Source organism: Phocoena phocoena, chromosome 8 (genome assembly GCF_963924675.1).
Source record: "Phocoena phocoena chromosome 8, mPhoPho1.1, whole genome shotgun sequence".
Classification (NCBI taxonomy): Eukaryota; Metazoa; Chordata; class Mammalia; order Artiodactyla; family Phocoenidae; genus Phocoena; species Phocoena phocoena.
In genome coordinates, this window is record NC_089226.1 from 12,429,539 (window position 1) to 12,457,536 (window position 27,998).

Here is a 27,998-nt window from a genome sequence, read left to right on the forward strand (position 1 = left end):
GAAGGTTTTGAAGAATTTCTAACTAGTCATTTATACTTTGTGTTAATTATTTTTACTTTTGCACACAGGTTTGACTATCACCAGACGCTCACTTTTCAGTAACAATCACTCCTGACTCAGGTGACCTCAGACGTAGAGCTAAGAGATTCTAGGTCATTATAGATTATAAATGAAATTAAATGAACCATATTTTTGCTCACAGAGAACTATCAATCAGAAAAAATTCACAAAATAATAAACACCCAGCATTCAATTTCATCGACTTAACACTATTGTATCAGAGAGAGCTTCTCTGTGTAGTTTTAGATTTTGGCACTCATGGTGAACTCTGCCGGGCTACCCTTCGGTATTAGCTGTTCCTGCTGATGCCTCTTTTCTTTCAGATTCTGTGAAGTTCATCTCAGACTTGTTCTCATTGGATCTCCCCTGACTTAATCGATTCAGGATCGTTCTCTCCCCAGCTCACCCTTTGGTACTTTCTAAGCATTCTGCCTCATACTCAGAATGCACTCAATAAATATTTGTTGAATAAATGCATAAACTGTCAGTTCTGCTTAGTGTGAGCTGTTCACGCCAGCACCCAATTTTTACTCAGCTTGGCCCCCTGTTAGAAATCAGATCTGAGCAGCTGTGTGGTACACTAGTGTCTCAGTAAGGAGGTGGGGAGAGGGGAGGAATGCTGACCAGAGAGGGGAGCTGTGTGGGTTAGGTTCTCCAGAGAGACAGAGAGAACCAGGAGGGGGTCTGTGTGCGTGCATGCGTGTGTGTGTGTGTGTAAAGAGAGGTATTTCAAGGAATTGGCTCATGTGATTGTAGGAGCTGGTAGGTCCCAAATCTGTAGGGCAGGAAACTCAGACAAGATTTCTATGTGATAGTCTTGATACAGAATCCCTTTTGTTTTGGGAAACCCATTTTTGTTCTCAAGGCCTTTTAAATGATTGGATGAGGACCACCCATATTATCAAGGGTCATCTCCTTTCCTTAACATCAGCTGATTGTAGATGCTAATTGCATCTACAGAATACCCTCACAGTATCATCTAGACTAGGGGTTGACCAAACATCTGGGCATTAGAGCCTCGCTGAGCTGGCACATAAAACTTCACATCCCAGAACTAATGCAGGGGAGCTCATACAGTTATAGGTTTGCACGTGGTAGGAAACATCTGGCCAATGATCCAATTGAGATTGTCCAGAGGATCGGAGAATTGGAGTTTGGTTCTGGCCAGAGTTGATATTCAGGACAATTGTGTCCTGGGTGGTGACGGTAGCCTAGCAACAGATGTTCCCAGGCGGTGGAAACACTTGGGGTGATGCGTCTTCACCCATGTGGTTCCTCTTTGCCCATCGGGTCACGAGTGGAGCTCTAGTGCCCTTGGCCTTAATCAAGAAGTCAAGGTCAGAGCCTTGTCATGTGGTCTGGCCACAGCAGAAAGGCTGTGTGTCTCCATTTCTTTTGGATCCTCTTCAAGGCTCAGTTGGGTGGGGGTGGGGGGCACAGTGGGGCAGGCTCAAGAAACAGCACTGGCTGGAAAGCTGCCTCGGGGGTACCAATAGATGTAATGATGACAAAAACGTTGTCCCAAGAGTCAGGAGACCTGGATTGCAGGCCCAGCTCCAGAGGTGACCTTGGTCTCCTCATGTGTAAGATGGGAAATATAACATCTTCCTTCTTTCCTCAAAGAACAGCCCTGAGGACCAACTGAGAACAGGGGCACAGAGAGCCTCACTTACAAGTTACGCACAGGTCACACAAGGCAGGTGGCAGCCTGGTGTCACAGAGAGAGCACAGGCTCTCACCACACCATCCTGGGTTTGAACTCTGCTCTTACATTAAGTGGTGCATGGGCTTGGCCACGTTTTTAGAACTGATGGCCACTGTTTCCTCATTTCTAAAATAGGAACAAGTCGACTGTATTCATTCACTAGGGCTTCCATAACAAGGTACCGCCGACTGGGGGGCTTAACACAACGGAAATGTATTGTCTCACAGCTCTGGAGCCTAGAAGTTCCAAATCAAGGTGTCAAGGACCATGCTGTCTCTGAAGGCTTTACAGGAGGGTCTTCTTCGTCTTCTTCGAGCTTCTGGTGGCAGCTGGCAATCCGTGGCGTCTCTTGGCTTGTAGATGCGTCACTCCAGTCTGCCTCCAAATTCACAAGGTCTTCTCCCCTGTAGGCCTATGGCCAAATTTCCCATTTTTTATAACGACATCAGTCATTGGATTAGCCCTGCCCCATTCCAGTATGACCTCATCTTAACTTGATTCTATCTGCAAGGACGCTGTTTCCAAGTAAGGTCACATTCAAAGGGCTGAGGGGTGGTTAACGCTTCAATACAGCTTTGGAGGGGACACAATTCAATCCATAACAACAGCCCACATCACAGGGGCCTGAAGAGTATCTGGCACATAAGAGGCGCTCAGTGAATGGGAGTTATCCTCATGGAAAAGAGAGGAGGAGGGATCAAAATCCCCCTTCACTCACAAGACAGACACACCCGTCACAGCACTGACTGTGACCAAAACCTCCCATTTCTTTCTGTGTTAGCCTAGAGAGCTTGGGATTTTGAGGCTGTCTCTTCTTCCAGATGATTTGGCCTCTTTTTCCAAGTCAGGCAGGGGTCACGATGGACGCTGAGGTCCAGCCCAGAACCGGGCTCTTCGGAGCTGCCTGAGTGGGCTCTACAAGAAGACCTTCCTCCTGCAGAAACGGGCCACAGCTCCTGATGCCATGGCAGCTGGCAGGCTGAGGCTGCACATACAGATAATCCCCTTTCTACAAGGCTGAGATCAGAAGCTGGAGGGTCACTTCCTCAGCAGGCATGTGAGGTGAGCTCTTGGGTCCCTCCCTGTTGGGCAGCCTTGTGGTGCCAGGTGCTGGAATACACCATGTTGGCATGACCTTGGACGCCTAAAGTGACTGGACCATTGGGGAAATCCATGTAGTAGCTGTGCACTTAGAGCCAGTTTGGATGAGGGTATACTCTGCTCCCACCAGCCAGTAACTTTGACATCACGTCCATCCTCTGGTGCCCATGGGGGAGCTTTCTCAAACTCATTTTTATACTGACTTTAGCCACCTAACCAGAGAAGTCTTTTTTTGTAAGGAATGCAGAAGAGGGGACAGGCCAGGTATAAGTGACATTATATTATCCGCTCTTTATTCCCCAGTACAGATAACCAAGAGAGGGAGTCTGCATTGCCTCACCAGATGCAATGCGCAAAGTGAACAGAGGTGGGCCTGAAAGTCGCTGAAGGCCTTGAGAAGCCCGGGGTGACTTATCTGGGCTGGGGACCCACCCCCTTGGAGGAAGCAGAGTGACTCATGGGGCCGATGACCAACACACTACGAACCAAGGGTTGAATGATTATTCTCGGCCTTCCCTATTCAGTGCGGCAGAAGCAGTTTTTACTGGAAAGCCCTCAAGTGTGACTCTTCCATTCCTCCTGTTTGCAAGTCCTTGCAGCTGATGGGGGAAAAAATAGCCCAGCACATTTGCATTTAAGTCTTGAAATCTAAATATTTCTGTGAGTCATTCATTATTATCATATAACTCAGTGTTTGCATGCAAATAACTTTAAGGCCATAAATGCTTATAAAATAAATCTCTTACCATATGAACTCGGTAAAGAATGCTAATTCCCAGAGTCATGAATGGCTTTGAGAAATCAATCACCTTCTCCCGTTCAGCAGTAATGGTGAGGCCCGCCACGGCCAGATCTGCTTTCTGAAAGGAACAGACAGAGATCATCAGAGGGGTGGCCACAGGAGATGGGGGCACAGGGACTTGTGATCAGAGGCCGTCACTAATGGGGAGATGTTTCTCTGGTCTGGCTTCTCTGCTTGGGGACTGACCCTGAGTAGCCAGAGGTCTGAACGATCACTCATGAAAAGACATGGATATTGAAGCTGTAACTCATGTTCATTCGAGGTTAGACCCCTTTAAATATATAAATTAGTATTAAAAGGGGGGATCACTACTGACTGTTCAGACAGACTCAAAATGCCCTAGGCGAGGGAGAACTGGCAGATACAACTTCTGGATACTCAATATTGAGTAGTTTTTTATTCAGCTGATTAACTTGTTGAACAACGAAACTTCACTGAGTCCCTCTGCTGTGTGCACTTTGGTGAGGGAGTTACAATGAAAGATAAAAATGATGGCCCCCTGGAAATTGGAGGCAATCTAATGCAACCCCAGGAAATAAAGGCCAAGAAATTGAGCAAGGGGCCCAACATCACAAACCTTGTCCTTGTCAGCGGTAGGACCTCACCTCAGGCTTCCCGGACCACTGGCCTTATGTTTCAGTCAAGGTTAAAATCCAGGTGCCACAGGGCTTCCCTGGTGGCGCAGTGGTTGAGAGTCCTCCTGCCGACGCAGGGGACACGGGTTCGTGCCCCGGTCCGGGAATATCCCACATGCCGCGGAGCGGCTGGGCCCGTGAGCCGTGACCTCTGAGCCTGTGCGTCCGGAGCCTGTGCTCCGTGATGGAAGAGGCCACAGCAGTGAGAGGCCCGCATACCGCAAAAAAAACAAAAGAACACATTGAGGTCAGGGGCTTCCCTGGTGGCGCAGTGGTTAGGAGTCCACCTGCCGATACAAGGGACACGGGTTCGTGCCCCGGTCCGGGAAGATCCCACGTGCACTGAGCGGCTGGGCCCGTGAGCCATGGCCACTGAGCCTGAGCTCCTGGAGCCTGTGCTCCACAACGGGAGAGGCCACAGCAGTGAGAGGCCTGCGTACCGCAAAAAAAAAAAAAAAAAAAAAAAAAAAAAAAAATCCAGGTGCCACAGCAGAACTCAGTGAAGGGTCTCTGGTCCCTTTCATGCAAAATCGCCAGGTGTTTCCTTCTTTTCTCTTTGCCCCCACCGTGTACCTCAAGTGCCCACACCTGATGGAAGTCTGGCCTGAATTAAGGTCTCCTAGGAAAGGAGAGGCTGTCAGCTTCCTCAGTACACCTCTCTGTCCGGAAGTTCTTCCTTGTGTTTAATTTCAATCCACCCTGTTGCAAAGCAAGCTTACTACCTATTGGCGTGCTCCCCTATACATGGAGCGGCGGGAAAGGCCCAGAGCTGGCGTTCAGTTCTGGCCATACTCTGCCCTAACTAGCTAACTCGCGTAGGCTAGTCATTTCACGTCTCTTGGCTTCCTTAATCTCATCTGTAAACCAAGGATGTGGGGTTGAGACAGTGCCAGAATCCTTCCCAGCAATTCTCTGCAAGTGATTCTCAGAATGTGGTCTAGGACCACCAGCATCAGAATCACCTTATTCTTATTAAAGAATAAGAATATTAAAGAATAAAGGGCTTATTAAAATGTGAATTCCTGAGTCTCATCCCAGGCCCCCTGGATCAGACTCTGGTCGTGGGGCCTGGGAATCTGCATTTGTGACCAGTTGCCCAGATGATTCTGACTTATACTGATATTTAAGAACGATGTTTTATAACCTAGGCATGTATCTCAGACTGGTCTCCACTGAGGTTTACATTTCAGCTTCCTTAACTCCTAATTCTGGTGGATCAGTTGATATAAAAGATGGAGAAAGAAATGAGGGAAAGTGAGGTATCCAACAACCTACAAACAGGCCAATCAGTTCCGAATAAGTACACACACACACACACACACACACACACAGAGGCACACAGGCACATACACACACGTGCACGATTCTTCCTAAATCATTGCAAAGGAAGTAAGGAGAGAGACATGCCACCCTCATTTTTACGCACAGGGGATTTATAAGCTGTGAACAAGAAGAATATATCCATTGGCAAAGATCAGTTTCTTCTCATCTCAGCCCCAATCCTCCACCCCAATTCATGCTAAAACAGTCACACGATCCGGCATCGGTTAACAACTTAGGGCCTTACAAAGTGAGGCCAGGCTTAAAAGAGACTAGAGCGCAGATGTAAGAGATTTTTAATAAAAAATGAAAAATGTGAATGACTCATTGGGTTCATTCTGTATTTCTCTGAGAGAGTGCTGATGACTGCTATCAAGTGAATCAACCCTGGAGGAGAGAGTGAAGTTTGATTAGAAGATTGTTAGTGCCTTCATTTGGGGGACCCTTCAGAGAGTTGTTTGGGCCTTTCAGAACCTCAGCCCCTCCCTCAACGATGGCGGCCCCAACCTGAGGTCCTCTCGCGAGCACACGTGTAAAGCAACGGAAATCAACCACAAAGGCGCAGCAGGTGCAGTGCTGGTCCCCTGTGTGCAACCAAGCCCCGCAAGGACCTTGGGAGGAGGAGACAAGAGTTAAATGGGCTGGAGTGAATGAACTGAAGAAAAGGGTAGAAAAATGCAAACTGATAAGATGGTCAAGAGGTAACCACAGCATCCCGTCCTTTCTCTGGTTATTAAAAAAAAAATAGATCTATCCAAACCAAGTATCCAAAATCAACAACTCTATCCTCAAATTTCTTCCCCCGAAACCCCCCACCACAGCCTTCTTCCCAAAAGGGCAAACTTTGGATTGCAATTTGGAAATCATTTCACAAGTTTATAAAAGTTGGCCAGCGATGACATTATGGTGAAACAATTCCATATGGAGAGAAAGATGGAAATGGACAGCGTCCCGGGAGGGCGCTTTCCTGGATAGGAGCAGGACCACACACCCCGGGAGAGAGTCTGCCCCAGGCTCGGACAGGGCGCTTCTGTCGATTCACAAACGGACAGCTCCCCAAACTGGGCCAAACAGGAAAACTGTCTCCTGTGGAAACTGCTGCCTCCTTGCCCCGCAGCCCATCTCTCTCTCCTTTGTCCCCCGCTCAAGAGTAAGCTGGGGGCAGGGGAGGCAGGGAAGGAGGGATGAGAAGCTAGGAGAAACCGCAGAGGTTATGTACTGGTTGTTTTTTATTTTTCATCGACTCAGTATAGAACAGTAATCAGGTACCTTGGCTTCAACGCACCCTGGGGTACCAGCAACAACCTGGTGGGAGCAGGTTATTCCAAAAGGCGTGCATGCCTTTTCTTTCACCTTAGTTAAAAAGACATTGTGCTATAAAGCAGACTTAGATGCGGAGATCATGTGCCACAAAATCAAACTAATGATCAAAGCGGCGTGGCTGCAAAAAATGCTAGCAATTGTGGGCGTGACAGGCCAAGGGAAGAGCGGGCACCATGACAGTTCACCCCAGCCCTTCTGCATCTCTGGTCACTCGTTGGGGAGGGCTGCGCTCTCCCGTTGAAAGAGCCACAGACAGGGCGTCAGAAGACCTGGCTCTCGTCACAGCTGGGCCACAAACTCACCGTGACCTTGGGCAAGTTATTCCGCTCTCCAGGCCTTAGTTTCCTCCACTCTGAAATGAGAGTTCAGTCAGATGCTCTCCAAGCTCTTTTCCAGCCCTAAAATCCCAGGCTTTCATTTTGCAGGGCTCGGAGGGAAGGAGCTTGGTTTAACTGGCCCCTATTTGCTCTAGAAGATGATAGCGGTCTCCAGAATTGAATGCCTCAGACAGGTGGAGGAGGAAACTGTTTATCAGACTAGTCAGCAAAGAGTAGCACCCAAGGCAGGGAAGGCCAGAAAGGTCCGGAAGATACAACACCATCTGGAGAGAGCAGATCCGGAAGTGTAACCCCGGGGGCTGGGAATGCAGAAGAGGGTAGGACACCTGGAGCCAGAGAAGGAAGACTGGGGAAAGGGAGCATGCAAAGAGTTCTATCAGCATCACGATGCTCCTGGTTGCTGGTGTGCGTGTGTGTGCGTGTGTGTGTGCGTGTGCGCGTGTGCGTGCGTGTGTGTGTGTGCGTGCGCGCGCACACACACAGGTTTATAAATACATTCTCTCTGAGAGAAAGACCTCTCTCCTCTTCCCATTTTTGATCGAAAGTGTTCTTTGAAGAGCTTTGTGTTCTGCCTCTGAGAGACCCCCTCTTTTATCTCCTGGATGTTAGTGGCATTTCCCAGGGGAGGGCAGGCTGCAGGCAGCCTGGAGGTGACTTCCAAAACATACTACTCTTCGCCTCCTGGGTTTAAATAGGGGTCATGCGACTGCTACCCTCGCCATCAGAACCTGAAGGCTTGGGGTGGCCGCTGCTCTTCTCCTGGACGTGGGGCCTGGCTGGGAGGAAGACAGTGAATTCACAGCAGGGCTCAGGTCTGCGCCTGTCTCAGCCTGCTGCTCCCACCCTGTGCTTCCCCCGAGATGCCACCAGGGAGGCCTCTGCCCGCAGTGCCAGATCCTGAAAGACCTGAAGGAACAAAGCTTTCCTCTGTCCCCCCTTCCTCCTCTTTTAGACACCTGCTGCCCCCTGTTGGGCCCAATTCTCTCCCTTCCCCTCAGCAGTGCTAAAGCACCCTGGGCAGACTTCCATAGCTTCAGCCCTGCCCCATCCTCCCAGAGCCCCTCCCTTATATGGGGCCCAGTTAATGAGAGGATGGGGCGGGTCAGAAGACCTGGCTGTGCCTTTTGCTGACCAAATGCCCATAGCAACTCACTTACCCTCTCTGGGACTCAGTTTACCAGGCTATACAATGGGGCAATGCCTGCCTATCAGTATTATGTGAGAGTCAGGAAGAGATGATGGGTATGGAAGAGCCCTATAAACTCTGCACACTGTAGAGTCCGGCCACACCTATCTGGGACCATGAAGGCAGTAGAGAGGGTGGCTGAGACTTAAGACTTCAGCATGGGAGAGACCTGTCTGGACTCTGTTACCTACTTACTTGTTGTGTGACCTTGGGAAAAAGTCATGTAACCTCTCTGAGCCTCAGTTTGCTCATCTGTAAAGTGGGGATAATAACAGTACCCATTTCCCAGAATGACTAAGAAAGTGAATGAGATGATGCTTGTAAATGCTGCGCATGGAGCCTGGTTCAACGTAAGTACCTGATAAATGTCTGCTGTTAAGACGATAATGATAGCGATGATGATGATGAACTTGATGACGCTGAGAATCTCAACAGGGACCTCTGGAGACGATATCTTTTTTTAAAAAATATTTATTTGGCTGTGCCGGGTCTGAGTTGCGGCATGCGTACAGGACCTAGTTCCCCAACCAGGGCTCGATCCCGGTCCCCCCGCACCGGGAGCGCAGAGTCTTACCCACTGGACCACCAGGGAAGTCCCTGGAGACAATATTTTAACGCATGATGTAGGCGTGGCTGGGGAGCAGTCAGGCCTGTTCTACCTCCATGTAGGCAGAGGCCTCTGGACATTTGGCCCCTGGTAGCCTTTCCTAGGTGACCCGAGACATCCACACAGCTGTACTGACACACTGTGTTTCCCTGGTGTGACTGCCCATCACTGAAGATCCACGTAAGGACCCTTTTAGGCCTGGTACTGTCCCATCACTTAGAAAACTCAAGGAAAAACTGCCATACAGCTTGGAAACCAAATCGGGTCATTCTCCACAGCCTCTTCCTCGTTATATGATTCTCCTCTGGGGATGGCAGATTAAATGACGTCCCCAGCTCCCTTTGAATTCTTGGATCCACCATGCTATCTCTGATCAGCTTCCAGATATTTTTTCTCTGGCTTTTTTACACGGCCCTCCTGCCTCCCAGTCGCCCAGGGTCCTGCCCCCTGGGGAGGCAGCCGTCCTCTACACCAACAGCTTTCCACTCTTTTGCCGGTCACATCTGCACAGATCTTGTTTCACCTGCTGCTCAGGCCCCATAGTGCCTCACATTCTTTGCTGGTATTTATTTAACTCTGTAATTGTGTTACTTAATGTTGGAAAGCTTTGGGAGGCTACAGTTGGAATGAGAAAACACTACACAGAATAAGGCTGTACTGAGCATTGCTGGAAGCCTTCATTCCAAGGTAATTGTCTCTGGAGATCCCCTGTACATTGAAAAGGCTTACAGAATTCCAAGCAAGGCCAGGCCTGAGGCAGTGAGAGCGGCGAGGACATTATCCATAAATACCCAGAAAGGAAAGACCCCCAAGTCCACCAAACCTGGCTTCCCAGGGAGGGACAACTCACATTAGACTCTGGTGGAGGATCTGCGGGCTGAGGGTGACATGGGGCCACGGAGCTCATCCGGCCCACAGTAAACGCTGTGTCCTGGGCTCTGCCCTTGAGTGTGGAGTCTCAGGGCAGGCAGAAGCCACTGCCCCCTCCCCAGCAATCCCTTCCTCTTTAACACTCAGCATCCCCTCAACACTCTTTATTGACCGCCTGCCCTGCTCCCGGCAGTGTGCAAGGTTCTGGGATACACGGGGTGGGCAAACACAGCATGCCCCTGATGGCCAAGAGCTTGCAGCCCGGTGCGAGAGGCAGTTGTCAGATTGTTGAAGAAAAGATCTGTAAAACTACAGCTGTGGGGGCGGGAAGATGGCGGAAGAGTAAGACGTGGAGATCGCCTTCCTCCTCACGGATACACCAGAAATACATATACACGTGGAACAACTCCTACCGAACACCTACTGAAGGCTGGCAGAAGACCTCAGAGCTCCCAAAAGGCAAGAAACTCCCCACGTACCTGGGTAGGGCAAAAGAAAAAAGAAAAAACAGAGACAAAAGAATAAGGACGGCACCTGCACCAGTGGGAGGGAGCTGTGAAGAAGGAAAGGTCTCCACACACTAGGAAGCCCCTCCGCGGGCGGAGACTGCGGGAGGCGGAGGGGGGAGCTTCGGGACCGCGGAGTGGAGCACAGCGACGGGTGCGGAGGGCAAAGCAGGGGGATTCCTGCACAGACGATCGGTGCCGACCGGCACTCACCAACCCGAGAGGCTTGTCTGCTTACCCGCCGGGGCGGGCGGGGCTGCGAGCTGAGGCTCGGGTTTCGGTTTTGGACGGAGCGCGGGGAGAGGACTGGGGTTGGCGGCTTGAGCATAGCCTGGAGGGGTTGGTGCGCCACGACTAGCCGGGAGGGAGTTCGGGGAAAAGCCTGCACCGGCCGAAGAGGCAAGAGACTTTTTCTTCCCTCTTTGTTTCCTGGCGCGCGAGGAGAGGGGTTTAAGAGCGCTGCTTAAAGGAACTCCAGAGAAGGGCGCGAGCCGCGGCTAAAAAGCGCAAACCCCAGAGACGGGCGCGAGCCTCGGCTGAGGGCGCGAGCCCCCGAGACGGGCGCGAGCCGCGGCGGGAAGCGCGAGCCCCCGAGACGGGCGCGAGCCGCGGCGGGAAGCGCGAGCCCCAGAGACGGGCGCGAGCCGCGGCTGAAACTGCGGAGCCCAGAGACGGGCGGGAGACGCTGGGGCTGCTGCTGCCGCCACCAGGGGGGCTGTGTGCGAGCACAGGTCACTCTCCGCGCCCCTCTTCCGCGGAGCCTGTGCAGGCCGCCACTGCCGGGTTCCCGGGATCTGGGGACAGCTTCCCGCACGGCGGGTCTCAGGCTGGTGCAGCGTCACGCCGGCCTCTGCCGCCGCAGGCCCGCCCCGCACGCAGTGCCCCGCCTTCCCCCATCCCCCAACCCCCGGCCTGAGTGAGCCGGAGCTCCCGAATCAGCGGCTCCTTTAACCCCGTCCTGTCTGAGCAAAAAAAACAGACGCCCTCCAGCGATCAGCGCGCAGGGGCAGGGCCGGGTACAAAGCTGAGCTCCTGTGAGCTGTGAGAGCAGGGAGGAGAGGGGGAGGTCTCTCCCGGCAGCCGCGGAGGCGGCGGATTGAAGCTCCACAATCAACTTGATGTGCCCTGCATTGTGGAATACCTGAATAGACAGGGAGTGAGCCCAAATTGAAGAGGGGGAAGTTAGGAGCGAGATCGGTGATTTTTTTCCCTTTTCCTCTTTTTGTGAATGTGGGCATGTATGCTTCTGTGTGAGATCTTGTCTGTATACTCTTGTTTCCACCATTTGTCCTAGGGCTCTATCCGTCCATGGGTTTTTTTTTTTTTAAAAAAAAAAAAAAAAATTTTTTTTTAATAATTAATTTTAATTGTAATAACTTTATTGAACTTTACCTTCGTTCTTTCTTTCTTTCTTTCCTTCCTTCCTTCCCTCCTTTAGACAACTAATCACCCCAAATTGAGGAGGTGGTCTCTGGGAGCAGGATTTATGATTTTTCCCCCTTTGCCTCTCTTTGTGAACGTGTAGGTGTATGCTTCTGTGTAAGATTTTCTCTGTATAGCTTTGCTCCCAATAGTTGTCCTAGGGCTCTATCCTTCCATGGTTTTTAAAAAAAAAAAAAAAAAAATTTTTTTTTCTTTCTTATTAATTTTAATTGCAATAACTTTATTGTACTTTACCTTCGTTCTTTCTTTCTTTCTTTCCTTCCTTCCTTCCCTCCTTTAGACAGCAAATCACCCCAGGTTGAGGAGGTGGTCTCTGGGAGCAGGATTTAGGATTTTTCCCCCTTTGCCTCTCTTTGTGAACGTGTATGTGTATGCTTCTGTGTAAGATTTTCTCTGTATAGCTTTGCTTCCAACATTTGTCCTAGGGCTCTATCCGTCCATGTTTTTTTTTTAAAAAAAAAAAAATTTTTTTTTCTTAATAATTAATTTTAATTGTAATAACTTTATTGTACTTTACCTTCGTTCTTTCTTTCTTTCCTTCCTTCCTTCCCTCCTTTAGACAGCGAATCACCCCAGGTTGAGGAGGTGGTCTCTGGGAGCAGGATTTATGATTTTTCCCACTTTGCCTCTCTTTGTGAACACGTATGTGTATGCTACCAAAAGATTCTGGGGCCCCTCTGATATCTCCCTCTGGGACTCAAAATTACCTACTTAGCTAAGGAGGTTGTAAGGGAACTCAGAAGGTAAATTACTCCCAGTTACAACCCCCAGACTGAAAGCCACCTGGGGAAGCCAGCGAGTAGACCAAATCCCCCAGAGCGTTGGTAGGCACACTAAGAATGGTGGGGGACGGGGGGGAGCTCCGGGGCCCAGCTGCTCTTCTCTTCATTTTCAAAGAGCAGGGTCTCATGGACCTTTCTTTCTTTCTTCCTTCCTTTCCTCCTTCCTTCCTTCCTTCTTTCTTTCCTCAAACTTCTACTAATTCTCTCTACATTTTCTCCTTCTTTCCCTCCTTCTTTCCTTCCTTCCTCCCTCCCTCCCTCCCTCCTTTCTTTCCTTCTTTGCTTCTTTCTTCCTTCCTTCCTTTCCTCCTTTCCCTCTTTCTTTCCTCAAACTTCTAATAATTCTCTCTACATTTTCCCCTTCTTTCCCTCCTTCCTTCCTTCCTTCCTCCCTCCCTCCCTCCTTTCTTTCCTTCTTTGCTTCTTTCTTCCTTCCTTCCTTTCCTCCTTTCCTTCTTTCTTTCCTCATACTTCTAATAATTCTCTCTACTTTTCCTCCCTTTTATTCTGAGCCGTGTGGATGAAAGGCTCTTGGTGCTCCAGCCCAGGAGGCAGGGCTCTGCCTCTGAGGTAGGAGAGCCAACTTCAGGAAACTGATCAACAAGAGACCTCCCAGCTCCACATAATATTAAACGGTGGACATCTCCCAGAGACCTCCATCTTAACACCAGCACCCAGCTTCACTCAACGACCAGCAAGCCACAGTGCTGGACAACCTATGCCAAACAACTAGCAAAACAGGAACACAACCCCACCCATTAGCAGAGAGGCTGCCTAAAATCATAACAAGGCCACAGACACCCCAAAACACACCACCAGACGTGAATCTGCCCACTAGAGAGACAAGACCGAGCCTCATCCAGCACAACACAGGCACTAGTCCCCTCCACCAGGAAGCCTACACAACCCGCTGAAACAACCTTAGCCACTGGAGACAGACATCAAAAACAACGGGAACTACGAGCGTGCAGCCTGCAAAAAGGAGACCCCAAACACAGTAAGATAAGCAAAATGAGAAGACAGAAAAACACACAGCAGATGAAGGAGCAAGATAAAAACCCACCAGACCTAACAAATGAAGAGGAAATAGGCAATCTACCTGAAAAAGAATTCAGAATAATGATAGTAAGGATGATCCGAAATCTTGGAAGTAGAATAGACAAAATGCAAGAAACAGTTAACAAGGACCTAGAAGACATAAAGATGAAACAAGCAACGATGAACAACGCAATAAATGAAATTAAAAGTACTCTAGATAGGATCAATAGCAGAATAACTGAGGCAGAAGAACGGATAAGTGACCTGGAAGATAAAGTAGTGGAAATAACTACTGCAGAGCAGAATAAAGAAAAAAGAATGAAAAGAACTGAGGACAGTCTCAGAGAGCTCTGGGACAACATTAAACGCACCAACATTCGAATTATAGGGGTTCCAGAAGAAGAAGAAAAAAAGAAAGGGACTGAGAAAATATTTGAAGAGATTATAGTTGAAAACTTCCCTAATATGGGAAAGGAAATAGTTAATCAAGTCCAGGAAGCACAGAGAGTCCCATACAGGATAAATACAAGGAGAAATACGCCAAGACACATATTAATCAAACTATCAAAAATTAAATACAAAGAAAGCATATTAAAAGCAGCAAGGGAAAAACAACAAATAACACACAAGGGAATCCCCATAAGGTTAACAGCTGATCTCTCAGCAGAAACCCTACAAGCCAGAAGGGAGTGGCAGGACATACTGAAAGTGATGAAGGAGAAAAACCTGCAACCAAGACTACTCTACCCAGCAAGGATCTCATTCAGATTTGATGGAGAAATTAAAACCTTTACAGACAAGCAAAAGCTGAGAGAGTTCAGCACCACCAAACCAGCTTTACAACAAATGCTAAAGGAACTCCTCTAGATAAGAAATGCAAAAGAAGGAAACGACCTATAATAACGAACCCAAAACAATATAGAAAATGGGAATAGGAACATACATATCGATAATTACCTTAAATGTAAATGGACTAAATGCTCCCACCAAAAGACACAGATTGGCTGAATGGATACAAAAACAAGACCCTTATATATGCTGTCTACAAGAGACCCACCTCAGACCTAGAGACACATACAGACTGAAAGTAAGGGGATGGAAAAAGATATTCCATGCAAATGGAAACCAAAAGAAAGCTGGAGTAGCAATTCTCATATCAGACAAAATAGACTTTAAAATAAGGACTATTAAAAGGGATAAAGAAGGACACTACATAATGATCAAGGGATCGATCCAAGAAGAAGATATAACAATTGTAAATATTTATGCACCCAACATAGGAGCACCTCAATACGTAAGGCAAATACTAACAGCCATAAAAGGGGAAATAGACAGTAACACATTCATAGTAGGGGACTTTAACACCCCACTTTCACCCATGGACAGATCATCCAAAATGAAAATAAATAAGGAAACACAAGCTTTAAATGATACATTAAACAAGATGGACTTAATTGATATTTATAGGACACTCCATCCAAAAACAACAGATTACACATTTTTCTCAAGTGCTCATGGAACATTCTCCAGGATAGATCATATCTTGGGTCACAAATCAAGCCTTGGTAAATTTAAGAAAATTGAAATTGTATCAAGTATCTTTTCTGACCACAACGCCATGAGACTAGATATCAATTACAGGAAAAGATCTGTAAAATATACAAGCACATGGAGGCTAAACAATACACTACTTAATAATGAAGTGATCACTGAAGAAATTAAAGAGGAAATAAAAAAATACCTAGAAACAAATGACAATGGAGACACAACGACCCAAAACCTATGGGATGCAGCAAAAGCAGTTCTAAGGGGGAAGTTTATAGCAATACAAGCCCACCTTAAGAAGCAGGAAACATCTCGAATAAACAACCTAACCTTGCACCTCAAGCAATTAGAGAAAGAAGAACAAAAAAGCCCCAAAGCTAGCAGAAGGAAAGAAATCATAAAAATCAGATCAGAAATAAATGAAAAAGAAATGAAGGAAACGATAGCAAAGATCAATAAAACTAAAAGCTGGTTCTTTGAGAAGATAAACAAAATAGATAAACCACTAGCTAGACTCATCAAGAAAAAAAGGGAGAAGACTCAAATCAATAGAATTAGAAATGAGAAAGGAGAAATAACAACTGACACTGCAGAAATAAAAAAAATCATGAGAGATTACTACAAGCAACTCTATGCCAATAAAATGGACAATCTGGAAGAAATGGACAAATTCTTAGAAATGCACAACCTGCCAAGACTGAATCAGGAAGAAATAGAAAATATGAACAGACCAATCACAAGCACTGAAATTGAAAGTGTGATTAAAAATCTTCCAACAAACAAAAGCCCAGGACCAGATGGCTTCACAGGTGAATTCTATCAAACGTTTAGAGAAGAGCTAACACCTATCCTTCTCAAACTCTTCCAAAATATAGCAGAGGGAGGAACACTCCCAAATTCCTTCTACGAGGCCACCATCACCTTGATACCAAAACCAGACAAGGATGTCACAAAGAAAGAAAACTACAGGCCAATATCACTGATGAACATAGATGCAAAAATCCTCAACAAAATACTAGCAAACAGAATCCAAGAGCACATTAAAAGGATCATACACCATGATCAAGTGGGGTTTATTCCAGGAATGCAAGGATTCTTCAATATACGCAAATCTATCAATGTGATAAACCATATTAACAAATTGAAGGAGAAAAACCATATGATCATCTCAATAGATGCAGAGAAAGCTTTTGACAAAATTCAACACCCATTTATGATAAAAACCCTCCAGAAAGTGGGCATAGAGGGAACTTTCCTCAACATAATAAAGGCCATATATGACAAGCCCACAGCAAACATCATCCTCAATGGTGAAAAACTGAAAGCATTTCCACTAAGATCAGGAACAAGACAAGGTTGCCCACTCTCACCACTCTTATTCAACATAGTTTTGGAAGTTTTAGCCACAGCAATCAGAGAAGAAAAGGAAATAAAAGGAATCCACATCGGAAAAGAAGAAGTAAAGCTGTCACTGTTTGCAGATGACATGATACTATACATAGAGAATCCTAAAGATGCTACCAGAAAACTACTAGAGCTAATCAATGAATTTGGTAAAGTAGCAGGATACAAAATTAATGCACAGAAATCTCTGGCATTCCTATATACTAATGATGAAAAATCTGAAAGTGAAATCAAGAAAACACTCCCATTTACCATTGCAACAAAACGAATAAAATATCTAGGAATAAACCTACCTAAGGATACGAAAGACCTGTATGCAGAAAATTATAAGACACTGATGAAAGAAATTAAAGATGATACAAATAGATGGAGAGATATACCATGTTCTTGGATGGGAAGAATCAACATTGTGAAAATGACTCTACTACCCAAAGCAATCTACAGATTCAATGCAATCCCTATTAAACTACCACTGGCATTTTTCACAGAACTAGAACAAAAAATTTCGCAATTTGTATGGAAACACAAAAGACCCCGAATAGCCAAAGCAATTTTGAGAACGAAAAAAGGAGCTGGAGGAATCAGGCTCCCTGACTTCAGACTATACTACAAAGCAACAGTAATCAAGACAGTATGGTACTGGCACAAAAACAGAAAGATAGATCAGTGGAACAGGATAGAAAGCCCAGAGATAAACCCATGCACATATGGACACCTTATCTTTGATAAAGGAGGCAGGAATGTACAGTGGAGAAAGGACAGCCTCTTCAATAAATGGTGCTGGGAAAACTGGACAGGTACATGTAAAAGTATGAGATTAGATCACTCCCTAACACCATACACAAAAATAAGCTCAAAATGGATTAAAGACCTAAATGTAAGGCCAGAAACTATCAAACTCTTAGAGGAAAACATAGGAAGAACACTCTATGACATAAATCACAGCAAGATCCTTTCTGACCCACCTCCTAGAGTAATGGAAATAAAAACAAAAATAAACAAATGGGACCTAATGAAACTTCAAAGCTTTTGCACAGCAAAGGAAACCATAATCAAGACCAAAAGACAACCCTCAGAATGGGAGAAAACATTTGCAAATGAAGCAACTGACAAAGGATTAATCTCCAAAATTTACAAGCAGCTCATGCAGCTCAATAACAAAAAAACAAACAACCCCATCCAAAAATGGGCAGAAGACCTAAACAGACATTTCTCCAAAGAAGATATACAGAATGCCAACAAACACATGAAAGAATGCTCAACCTCATTAATCATTAGAGAAATGCAAATCAAAACTACAATGAGATATCATCTCACACCAGTCAGAATGGCCATCATCAAAAAATCTAGAAACAATAAATGCTGGAGAGGGTGTGGAGAAAAGGGGACACTCTTGCACTGCTGGTGGGAATGTGAATTGGTTCAGCCACTATGGAGAACAGTATGGAGGTTCCTTAAAAAACTACAAATAGAATTACCATATGACCCAGCAATCCCACTACTGGGCATATACCCTGAGAAAACCAAAATTCAAAAGGAGTCATGTACCAAAATGTTCATTGCAGCTCTATTTACAATAGCCCGGAGATGGAAAGAACCTAAGCGCCCATCATCGGACGAATGGATAAAGAAGATGTGGCACATATACACAATGGAATATTACTCAGCCTTAAAAAGAAATGAAATTGAGATATTTGTAATGAGATGGATAGACCTAGAGTCTGTCATACAGAGTGAAGTAAGTCAGAAAGACAAAGACAGATACCGTATGCTAACACATATATATGGAATTTGAGGGGAAAAAATGTCATGAAGAACCTAGGGATAAGACAGGAATGGAGGCGCAGACCTACTGGAGAGCGGACTTGGGGATATGGGGAGGGGGAAGGGTGAGTTTTGACAGGGCGAGAGAGAGTCATGGACATATACACACTAACAAACGTGGTGGGGTGGATAGCTGGGGGGAAGCAGCCGCAAGGCACAGGGATATTAGCTCGGGGCTTTGGGACAGCCTGGAGGGGTGGGAGGGGGAGAGTGGGAGGGAGGGAGATGCAGGAGGGAAGACACATGGGAGCACATGTATATGTATAGCTGATTCACTTTGTTATAAATCAGAAACTAACACACCATTGTAAAGCAATTATACCCCAATAAAGATGTTAAAAAAAAAAAAAAAAAAAAAAAACTACAGCTGTAATAAATGTTATAAAGGAGTCATTTGTGGCCCCATGAGCAGGTAGAACAGGGGTTGGCAGCGTCTTCATGGGAGCTTTCTCAAGATGAGACTCAGTTACCTGAACAGGAATTACCAGTGAGAAGGCCTGGGGTGAGCACTCCCAGTGGGAGGGTCAGCACGTGCAAAGGCCCTGAGGCAGGAGGGAGCTTGGTGCATTCCAGGGGCTAGAAGAAGGCCAGAGTGTCTGGAGTACAGAGGGCTGGGGAGTGTGCTGTAAGATGAGGCTGGAGAGGCAGGCAGAAGATGCAATGCCTTGAAGAGCAACTGAAAGGCCCTGAAGTATTTTAAGCACGATGAGACTTGTAATCTTAACACGTCTAAGGCCTATAGCCCTTCCTGTGTGTGAATTTACGAACTAAGCAATTTACATGTGTTACTTCATTCAGTGCTCACAATACCCTTATGAGGTAGGTTACTATTATTACCCTCATTTTACAGATCAGAAAACAGGCACAGAGAGGTTAAGGAACTTGCCCAAGCTTGCACAGCAAGTAAGTGGCAGAGCCAGGATTCAAACCTGGGTCATTTGGCTTCAGAAGCTGCATCCTGAACCTGCAACAGATACAATTGGCTCTAGTGAATTCAAAAGATGGAAGAGAGACAAGAAAGTACCATCCTCCTTTTTATCCTCACTTCCTTGCCATTTATACCACTACACTAAGGGCAATCTGGTGTCTATGGCATTACTTCACCAATGTCACTCCAGCCGGTCAGCAGTGACCTCCATGCTACAATGCCTACGGGGTGCTATCCAGCTCTTATCTTGCTGAATCTCCTAGGTGGTCACTCTCTCCAGCCCCTGCCTGGCCCTCCTGAATGAGCCCAACATCAAGGACATAGCTCTCCCTCCCTCCACCTGCTCTGTCTTGTGACTACATTGTCCTGCTTCTCTGCCACCAGACCAAACTGGGCTCAAATCCCAGCCCTCCAGGTACTGTGTGACCATGAGTAGGTTTCACATCCTCTCCAAGCTCACTTTTCTCATCTGTAAAATGGGGATTATAATTACCAGCTGAGGGTTGTTATGAGGATAAATGAGATAATACATATAATGCACAAAGCACAGTGCCTGGCATATTGTAGGTGCACAATAAATGGTGGTTATTAATATTCTTTTTCTAACAAAATTCACTTTTATGCCATGACAGCTATACCTGTCCTCCCTCTTGATGTGTCTGTGGGAGGAGGTGAGCTCCACATCCATCATCTTGATCTCCACCCCTACCTGTCCTCCCTCTTAAACAAGTATCTATGATCCACACTCCTTTAAAGCCCAGCCTGGGAGTCAGGTCCTCATGGCCCGCCCATCCCTCTGAGTTCAGTTTCATTTTCCGGCACTCCTCCGGAAGCCCCCCAACCCTGGGAGTCTGGTTCAGCCAACTTTCAAACACACCTTGTACTTTCTTACAGGCGGAACTCAAATGATGCCACTCCTTCTACCTGGAATGTCCAACAGTAACTCTACTCTTCAAGGTCCATTCAAAGTTTACCTCCTCTGTAAAACCTTCTCTATCATCTTCCCAGGAATAAGCCTTCCCTCCTCACAATCAATAAAGGAGCTAAGACACGGCTTATACCATTCAGGTGGCATTTGCCATAAATTGCCTTGTATTAGAACAGGGGGCCTGGGCTCATACTCCAACTCTGCACTTATTAGCTGTGTGACGTTGGGAAAGGACTTACCTTCTCTGTGTCTCAGTTTCTTCATCCATAAAGTGGGCACAACAACAGTTCCCACCCTCATGCAGCCTCTATAGGAATTAAATGAGCAACCATGCAAGGTCTCTGCCTGTTGCAGAATAATTCTCAATAAATGTTAGCTCTTACTATTATTATTATTGTCACTGTGGACATTCATGCACATAACTTAGCTCCCCATTAGATTATAAGAAGCAGGGACCATGTCTTCAAAAAACTTAACTTATATAGTATTTCAAAGTTGCCATTTAGCTCCATTTTACAGACGAAGAAACTGAGGCCCAGAGAGGTTATTAATTTGCTCAAGTACACACAGCTAGGATACGGAGACAGCTATCTTCAGACGTACAGATTCTCAGGTCTGCTTTCTTGTGACTGCACTGTTCACAGTGACGTTCCCAAAGTGGACACACAGTAAATCTCTAATTAACAACCACTGCAGCTAACAGTACAGGGTACAGGGGGACAACACCCCGAACATGGCCTATCCTCCAGCCCCTCCTTGCTGACAGCAGAATCAGGCTGATTTCGGACATGTGCCTGTATGTAGGAGGGATTTTGTCAGGAAGCTGGGTCATTATAACCGGACTGAAGTCATGGTCTGGACACTGTGAGATACAATTCCTTATCCTCCAGCCTAAGGAAGACTTGAAGCCCTAAGTTCCCACTAGAGGGCTCCCTTCTCCCCTTGCCCCCTCCCCAGGCTCAGTTCCCTGCAACTCCTCGGGCTACACAGGGAGCCCAAGCAGAAGGGGAAGGGCCTCACACCCCGCCATTAAGGCAGCAGTCAGCGGTGCTGGAGATGGGGGCTGGTTAATTACCCGCCGGAAAGAACGGGGACGCTGAGGACAGGCCCTGGCTTTCGTGCTGCTCAGTGGAGCAGATTAACATCTGCAGTTCAGCCCATTTCAAATTAGATTATCTGCTCACTTCCTGTCTTTGATCCATTCACCTGCTGGGCGCCTTCCTCCCGTCCTCCCCTGCCCTCACCTCGTGAGATGCCCAGGGAACCTGCCGTGATTCACCGGGGTCTCCATGTTGAGCCGCAAAGGGATCTGAAGGCGCCGGGGAGCTCGCTCTCACTCCTGGCTCCCCTGGCACTGGCAGGAACCCTCAGACTCCCTAATAACAGGCCTCAGCAACGTGCACAGCTGCTCTCCTGACGCAAGAGGAAGGCGGCCTTCCCACTCCACCTGCCGTGTGCTGGGGGGCCGAGGAGAAACTTGTAGGGTCCCATGGCACCTGCAAAATGTCTGGTGCCCTGTTCACTGGGGAGGCTGGGGGTCAACCCCACCCTTCCTCCCTTCTTTCAGGCCAGGATATGGGAACAAGGAGTAGGACCAGTTAGTCACCTGTCTCACACACACACACACACACACACACACACACACACACACACAATCAAACCAGCCTGCTTGCTATTCAGAGGGAGGCCTTGATCAGAGCCTTTTCAGATCCATCTGAGCCCAAGTCTGTGGGATTTACTCGTGTTCCCTGGACTCAGCCTACAGTGCTCGGAGTCAGGCCCAGAGGGGCATCAACATTCCTGGGGAAGCAGCAAAATCATTTGCAGGCCCAAGGGCTCCCCAGTGCTACTACTCGAGCTGACAGCATACTCTCAGGGCTGGATGAATTTCTTTAGAGTTAAATTAAATTCCCCATGAAATATTTAGTTAGTTCAGCTCAGGGCTGCGTAATTGGCCTACGTGGGCAGATTTGAGGAAAGAACCAGGCTTGAGGAAAGAAGGGATGGCAATTCATTCACGGGTGAAGTTGTGTAGCACAGGGGTCCAAGCTGGGTCAGGAGGCCAACTAGATATTGCTGACCTTTGACCTCTTATCACATGCTCCCATCTCTGGCCATAGACCCTCTCGCCCTTCGGGGTCAGAGAGATGTATGTCTGAATCCCAGCTCTGCAATTCTCAGCTGAGCAAATTACCTGAAATCTGGGCTTCGGCTTCCTTACCTCTAAAATGGGCAAAAGCAGGCCTATTTCTCGTGATTGTTCTGAGGATTAAATCCGGTAACCTGTGTAGATGGAGCTCAGGGGTAGTCCCGCCCCTTACAATCCCCTCTTCCAACTGTAGCCAGTGGGGTGTTTGAAAGCTAAAGCAGATCATGCCATTCTCTGTATTGCCTTTTTACTCTTTTTTATGCCATGGACCCTGTTAGCGGTCTGGTGAGGTCTGTTAACCCCTTCTTTAAAAATATTTTAGGGCTTCCCTGGTGGCGCAGTGGTTGAGAGTCCTCCTGCTGATGCAGGGGACGTGGGTTCGTGCCCCGGTCCGGGAAGATCCCACATGCCGTGGAGCGGCTGGGCCCGTGAGCCATGGCCGCTGAGCCTGCGCGTCCGGAGCCTGTGCTCTGCAGCGAGCGGGGCCGCAACAGTGAGAAGCCCGCGTACCACAAAAAAAAAAAAAAAAATTAAAATGTTTATTATATTTGCTGTATCAGGTGACTGTATTACACAATACAGAATTACATAATTGTGATACACTGACCACGAGAGCCAGAGGTAGCTCTCATAGCAACATTCGAATGGTACCTTTGGCAACAAAGTCACAGGTATGGCTAATACCACTATGATTTGTTGCCCACATTTGTAATCGAAGGAAATTTTACATTTCAGTTTGAATTTAGAAAAAACATAGATGTAAAATTTTCCCTTCTAAGCTTATGGTCTCTCTTGATGCTCTCCTCAGACGCTTGGGTGTGTGTGGACCCCAGGAAAGGAACCCAGAGAGACCCCCCCAGTTTACTGACTGTGATTCCTTACTACAGCCCACCAGGCATTGTGTGATAGGGCCGCGCCCTGCTTCTCAAATATGACCAGTTCATTTGCGCCTTGGAATCCTGGCATTTACTCTTTCCTCTCCCTGCTCCACTCTGCCCTGGCCTTGGCGAGGCTGGCTTCTGCACACTCTGTTTGGATCTCAGAGTGGCCTTCCCAGAGTGTCCATCCAAAGACACCCTCTCCCTGACACTCTCTGTGTAATTTCCTGGGTTTCTTCCTTCACAGCAATAATCACAATCAAAAATTTTCTTGTTCATTTATTCATCTACTTGTTTATTATCTTTAAAGCAAGTTCCAGGAGGCAGGAACCTGTTGTTTGCTGGGTCCACATGTGTCTCCAGAGCCTGGAACAGTGCCTGGCACGTGATAAGCACCAAACATTTGGTAAAGGAAGGCACAACCAAATGAATGAATAGATGAATCAAAGCAAGTAGGAGCTCAGTTCATGTTATTTTCTCACCTTGAGTCTTGACTCATTGTGTCATAATGACTTGGCTAAGAGCGCCCATGCTATGGCCTCCCTTGCCACTCACCAGCCACGTAATCTTAGGCAAGTGACCTACCCTTTCTGTACCTCAGTTTCCTCATCTGGCGAATGGGACTGTAATAATACATACCTCATAGGTGTGTTGTGAAGACTAAACGAATAAATATATGAAAAGCACTTAGATCAGTGCCCGGAACAGAAAATGTTACAGAAGTGTAAGCTATTATTTTTTGCTGCAAGTTAAAGGATCAACTTCAATGTTATTTAAAACAGTAATTGTTTCAAAAAATCAATGCAGGTTTTGAAGAGAGAACAAAGAAATCCCATGATTGGAAAAGCAATATATACGATAGATGTTACACTGTGTTTAAGTAGTTGGGACGTGAAAAAGAAATAGCACTGAGAGGTTGGGTCTAGGCAGCTTCCACGGATGCAGTGATGCCCAGGGAAGCTTGAACTCTGCTTCCTCGCCTGGCAGCACCATTACCATCCCCGTCATCATCCCCCTGATTTTCTGAAGGTAGACCACTGATTTACACATCAAAGAAAATGATAGAATCCTGTCTAATTTTTCAGGAGGATATGCTCATTCCTAATCCAAATGCTCCTTATTTCCCAATCAAACTCATAAAACCTCCAGCCCACATGAAACTGTGGCCATCAGTAGGCCCTGTGATAAGAGGCGGGGGATTTCCACTGACGAGTTCACACACTTCTGCCAGTTTCCCACCCTGCTGGCTGCCAGAAAAGCTGATTAATAATGGTCTGGGACACAGCGTGAGGCCCTGACATTGAGCAAGGCTAACTGGCCCACACGGGGATCAAACCTGCAGCCCTGACCTTTCAGATAGAGAGCCTGCCTGCACTGACCAAGCCAGTTCTACACCTACTAGGGGCCTCTGGTTTTCAGGCCTGTGCGTGTAAAGCAAACTCAAGGAGGCTCAGACAGCAGTGTCGGCTGCTGGAGAAATCTGACAGTAGCTCTAGCTCACAGGGCTTTCTTTTATTTCCCTTCCCACTTGTCAGCCCTGTATTTAGGAATGGCGTGATTCACAGGCCTGTTATTAGGACTGGTTTTTGTTTTTTGTTTTTTTTTTGTGGTATGTGGGCCTCTCACTGTTGTGGCCTCTCCCGTTGCGAAGCACAGGCCCCGGACGCGCAGGCCCAGCGGCCATGGCTCACGGGCCCAGCCGCTCTGCAGCATGTGGGATCTTCCCGGACCGGGGCATGAACCCGTGTCCCCTGCATCGGCGGGCGGACTCTCAACCACTGTGCCACCAGGGAAGCCCCCAGGACTGTTTTTGTTGGGTGAGATAAAGTACCACCAGTAGCTGAGAGCTCTGTTGACAGCCACAGAGAACTTATGGAGGCCTCCTCTTCACCCCCTCTCTACTCCAAGCCAATGAGCCTCCTCCACTGGTTCCCCCACCCCTTACTGTCCTGCTACACAGAAGGGAGGCCTGAGCTCGGCCTCAGGCTGGCCCCTGAGGTGCGCCAGGGTGCCAGGAAGGGTGAGCAAAGATCTTTTTCTCATTTCTTATCAGCATATGCACAAGCCAAAACCATTGCCAAGGGCAGAGGGCATTTTCTCAGGGATCCCTGCAGTTTTTCCGAAGAGGACAGCTAGAGATGCTGTCATAAACCTCTGGCCACTCCTCCTAGGTGATGAAGTGTGTCTGGTCTACTTCAAAGAGGTGCTGACAGGGCTCAGGTGTCCACCCATAATAACATCCCCAAAGTTCTTTTCCACTGACTGCATTTGAGCCCCATGGCGATCTCAAGGCCAGCAGTAGCCAATTGAGAGACAGGAGAATAAGACTCAGCAAACATGGCGTTCGGTTCGGGACGATAGTTACCTTTCGGGAGGAAGGAGGGTTTAGAGTGAAAGGAGGCATTTTGGGGGGCAGGGAAAGGAGGCATTTGGGGGGGCAGGGACAAGGGTCTACAAGGGTCTGCAGGGTGCTGGTGTATTTCTTGACCTGGATTGTGACTACATGGGTATGTCCCCTTTGTGACAAGTCATCAAGTTGACACTTATGATTTGTGTACTTTTCTATATGTATATTTCAATTAAAAGGTTTTTTAAAAAGGTAAGTGACTTGCCCAAGTAAAAGAGAGAGTGGCTACCGTCAAGCCTGACACTCAGCGTCCTGCTGACTCTTTGGAATAAAAAAGCCTGGAACATACATAGCGGGCTGCAATGGCTGCATTATTTGTGCCAGGGGCTGGTAATTCCACATAGGAGAGAGGGAAGCTCAGGCATGGTGAATCTACTGTGTATCTCTGTTTAAACACCTGTGTGGCTTCTAATTCAAGAAGGGCTAAAAGGAACATCTGGACGTTTTAACTGGATTTGTGTTTTGCATCTGGATGAAGAAAAGTCCAGATCCCTTGTCTGGTCCAAACAACTGAACAGGTTGTGAAACTCCCAGAGAAGCCGACTCTCTCTCTGCTCTGAACACTGGGCAAAGCCCTGGGGGGGACCTGGCGGAGCTGCAAACACCCTCCAGCACTTGCCAGACCCCACTCTAGATGGGTCTTGAAACCCAGAGGAGGGGGACAGCGCTCTGCCCCACGTTGGACAGTGTTCTCGCAGTGTTTTGTGACAGCTGTCAGAGGGTCCTGGTTGAAGTCTGTGTCCTGATAGCTGTGGGCCCTTGGGCAAGTTTCTTAGCCTCTCTGAACTTGTTTTCTCAGGAGTAAAGTATAAATGCTAACAGCTTCTAGTTTACAGAGTTGCTGTGAGGATTACATGAGTTAGCATACAAGGCCTGACACACAGAAAATGTTCACCACTCAATAAATGTTTACTGCTATTATTACTATGCTGTTGCTGGTTCTGGCATCCTGCCTCCATTCTCTGCCCATTTGTCTGAAGCTGCTGAGACCTGGCCTCTGCTTTGGGCTGTACCATCCTGCCTGGTGGGGCTTTTGAAGGCTGAGCTCTTCTACCTAATTTGCTCCTAGGGACTCCCCTTCACTTTTGATCAGACTGACACCAGCTGACACATTTGCTGTACTTACTGACCACACCTACTCTCTGTTTTGATCTCCTGCCTGTATTCCACTGTTCATCACCCCCTGGCAGCCAGCCAGGCCCCCAGTCGGCCACCATCCAGGAACCCAGCAGGTCGGCTCAGGGAGTGTCCTGGATTTGGATAAGGGATCCATTTAGCAAGAGCTGACAGTCCTTCTGAGCAGTTCAAAGTCACTGAATGGACCACCTGCTGCCAGTTTTAGAGATCTACGCCTTCATTCTGTTGCCTAAATTGCAAACGTAGACACAGCAAGAGCAGAAGTTTGTCATCAAGCAAGGGAGCACATCTGAGGGCTGCAGAAGATAAGAAATAATGCCGTAGTTTCTGCACAGGGTGGGGCAGAACGGGGCTCTCAGAGGGCTATCTCCAGAGCTGCCAACACCGCCATTGGCACGATTGAGCCAGGCCTGGTTCTCACGCTGACAAATGGTGGGATGTTAGTTGCTGCTGACAAGCTACAGCATGGCAAGAAAAATAGGCTGTGAATAAGCCCCCCGAAGCATATAAGGATTCTGGCCAGGAACCGAGATGGTGAGGCCAAGCCATGGCAACAAGCAAGTGGAAACCGCAAGACCTTCTGGTGCAAATTCATCTCCGTGAGTGAGGGATGGCCAGAGAACAGAGGGAAATGTCACATTTGGATGCTTTGAAGCAGGCGTGTTTATTCCTAAGAAGGCAAGGGATAAGCAGTGCCCGCATGCCGGGGGTAGGGAGCTGGGGTGGGCAGGGAGCCACAGTTGCAGGATCTGATGACCAAGAGATTGCTAGGTGAGCAAAGCATGGCATGTGTTCAGGGCAGCTCCCCACAGTACTTAAGGGGACATATTACGGACGCATTTGATTTTGGAGTCTGATTCTGTCACTTCTCAGCCCCATGACCTTGGACAAGTGAACCTCAGAGCCTGTTTCCTGATCTATAAAATGGCGATAAGAATACTTTACCTTGTAAGGTTCTTTGACCATTAAATGAGGTAATATTTGTAAAGCAATCAGTAGCACTGCATCTGGCACGTAGTAAGTGCTCAATAAACAGTGCTCATGACTATCTTTAGTGCAAAATCAGTCAAGGGACAGGCACA

At 47.4% G+C, this 27,998-nt stretch overlaps 1 protein-coding gene across 1 annotated transcript in view; it reads right to left on the reverse strand.

The window, feature by feature from the left end:
* GRIK4 (glutamate ionotropic receptor kainate type subunit 4) overlaps positions 1 to 27,998 on the reverse strand; it is a 315,159-nt gene that overhangs the window by 40,055 nt on the left and 247,106 nt on the right. The window contains exon 12 of the mRNA XM_065882791.1: positions 3,613 to 3,726. Coding sequence (XP_065738863.1) covers positions 3,613 to 3,726 — 114 coding nt within the window. The remainder of the gene's footprint in view (positions 1 to 3,612; positions 3,727 to 27,998) is intronic.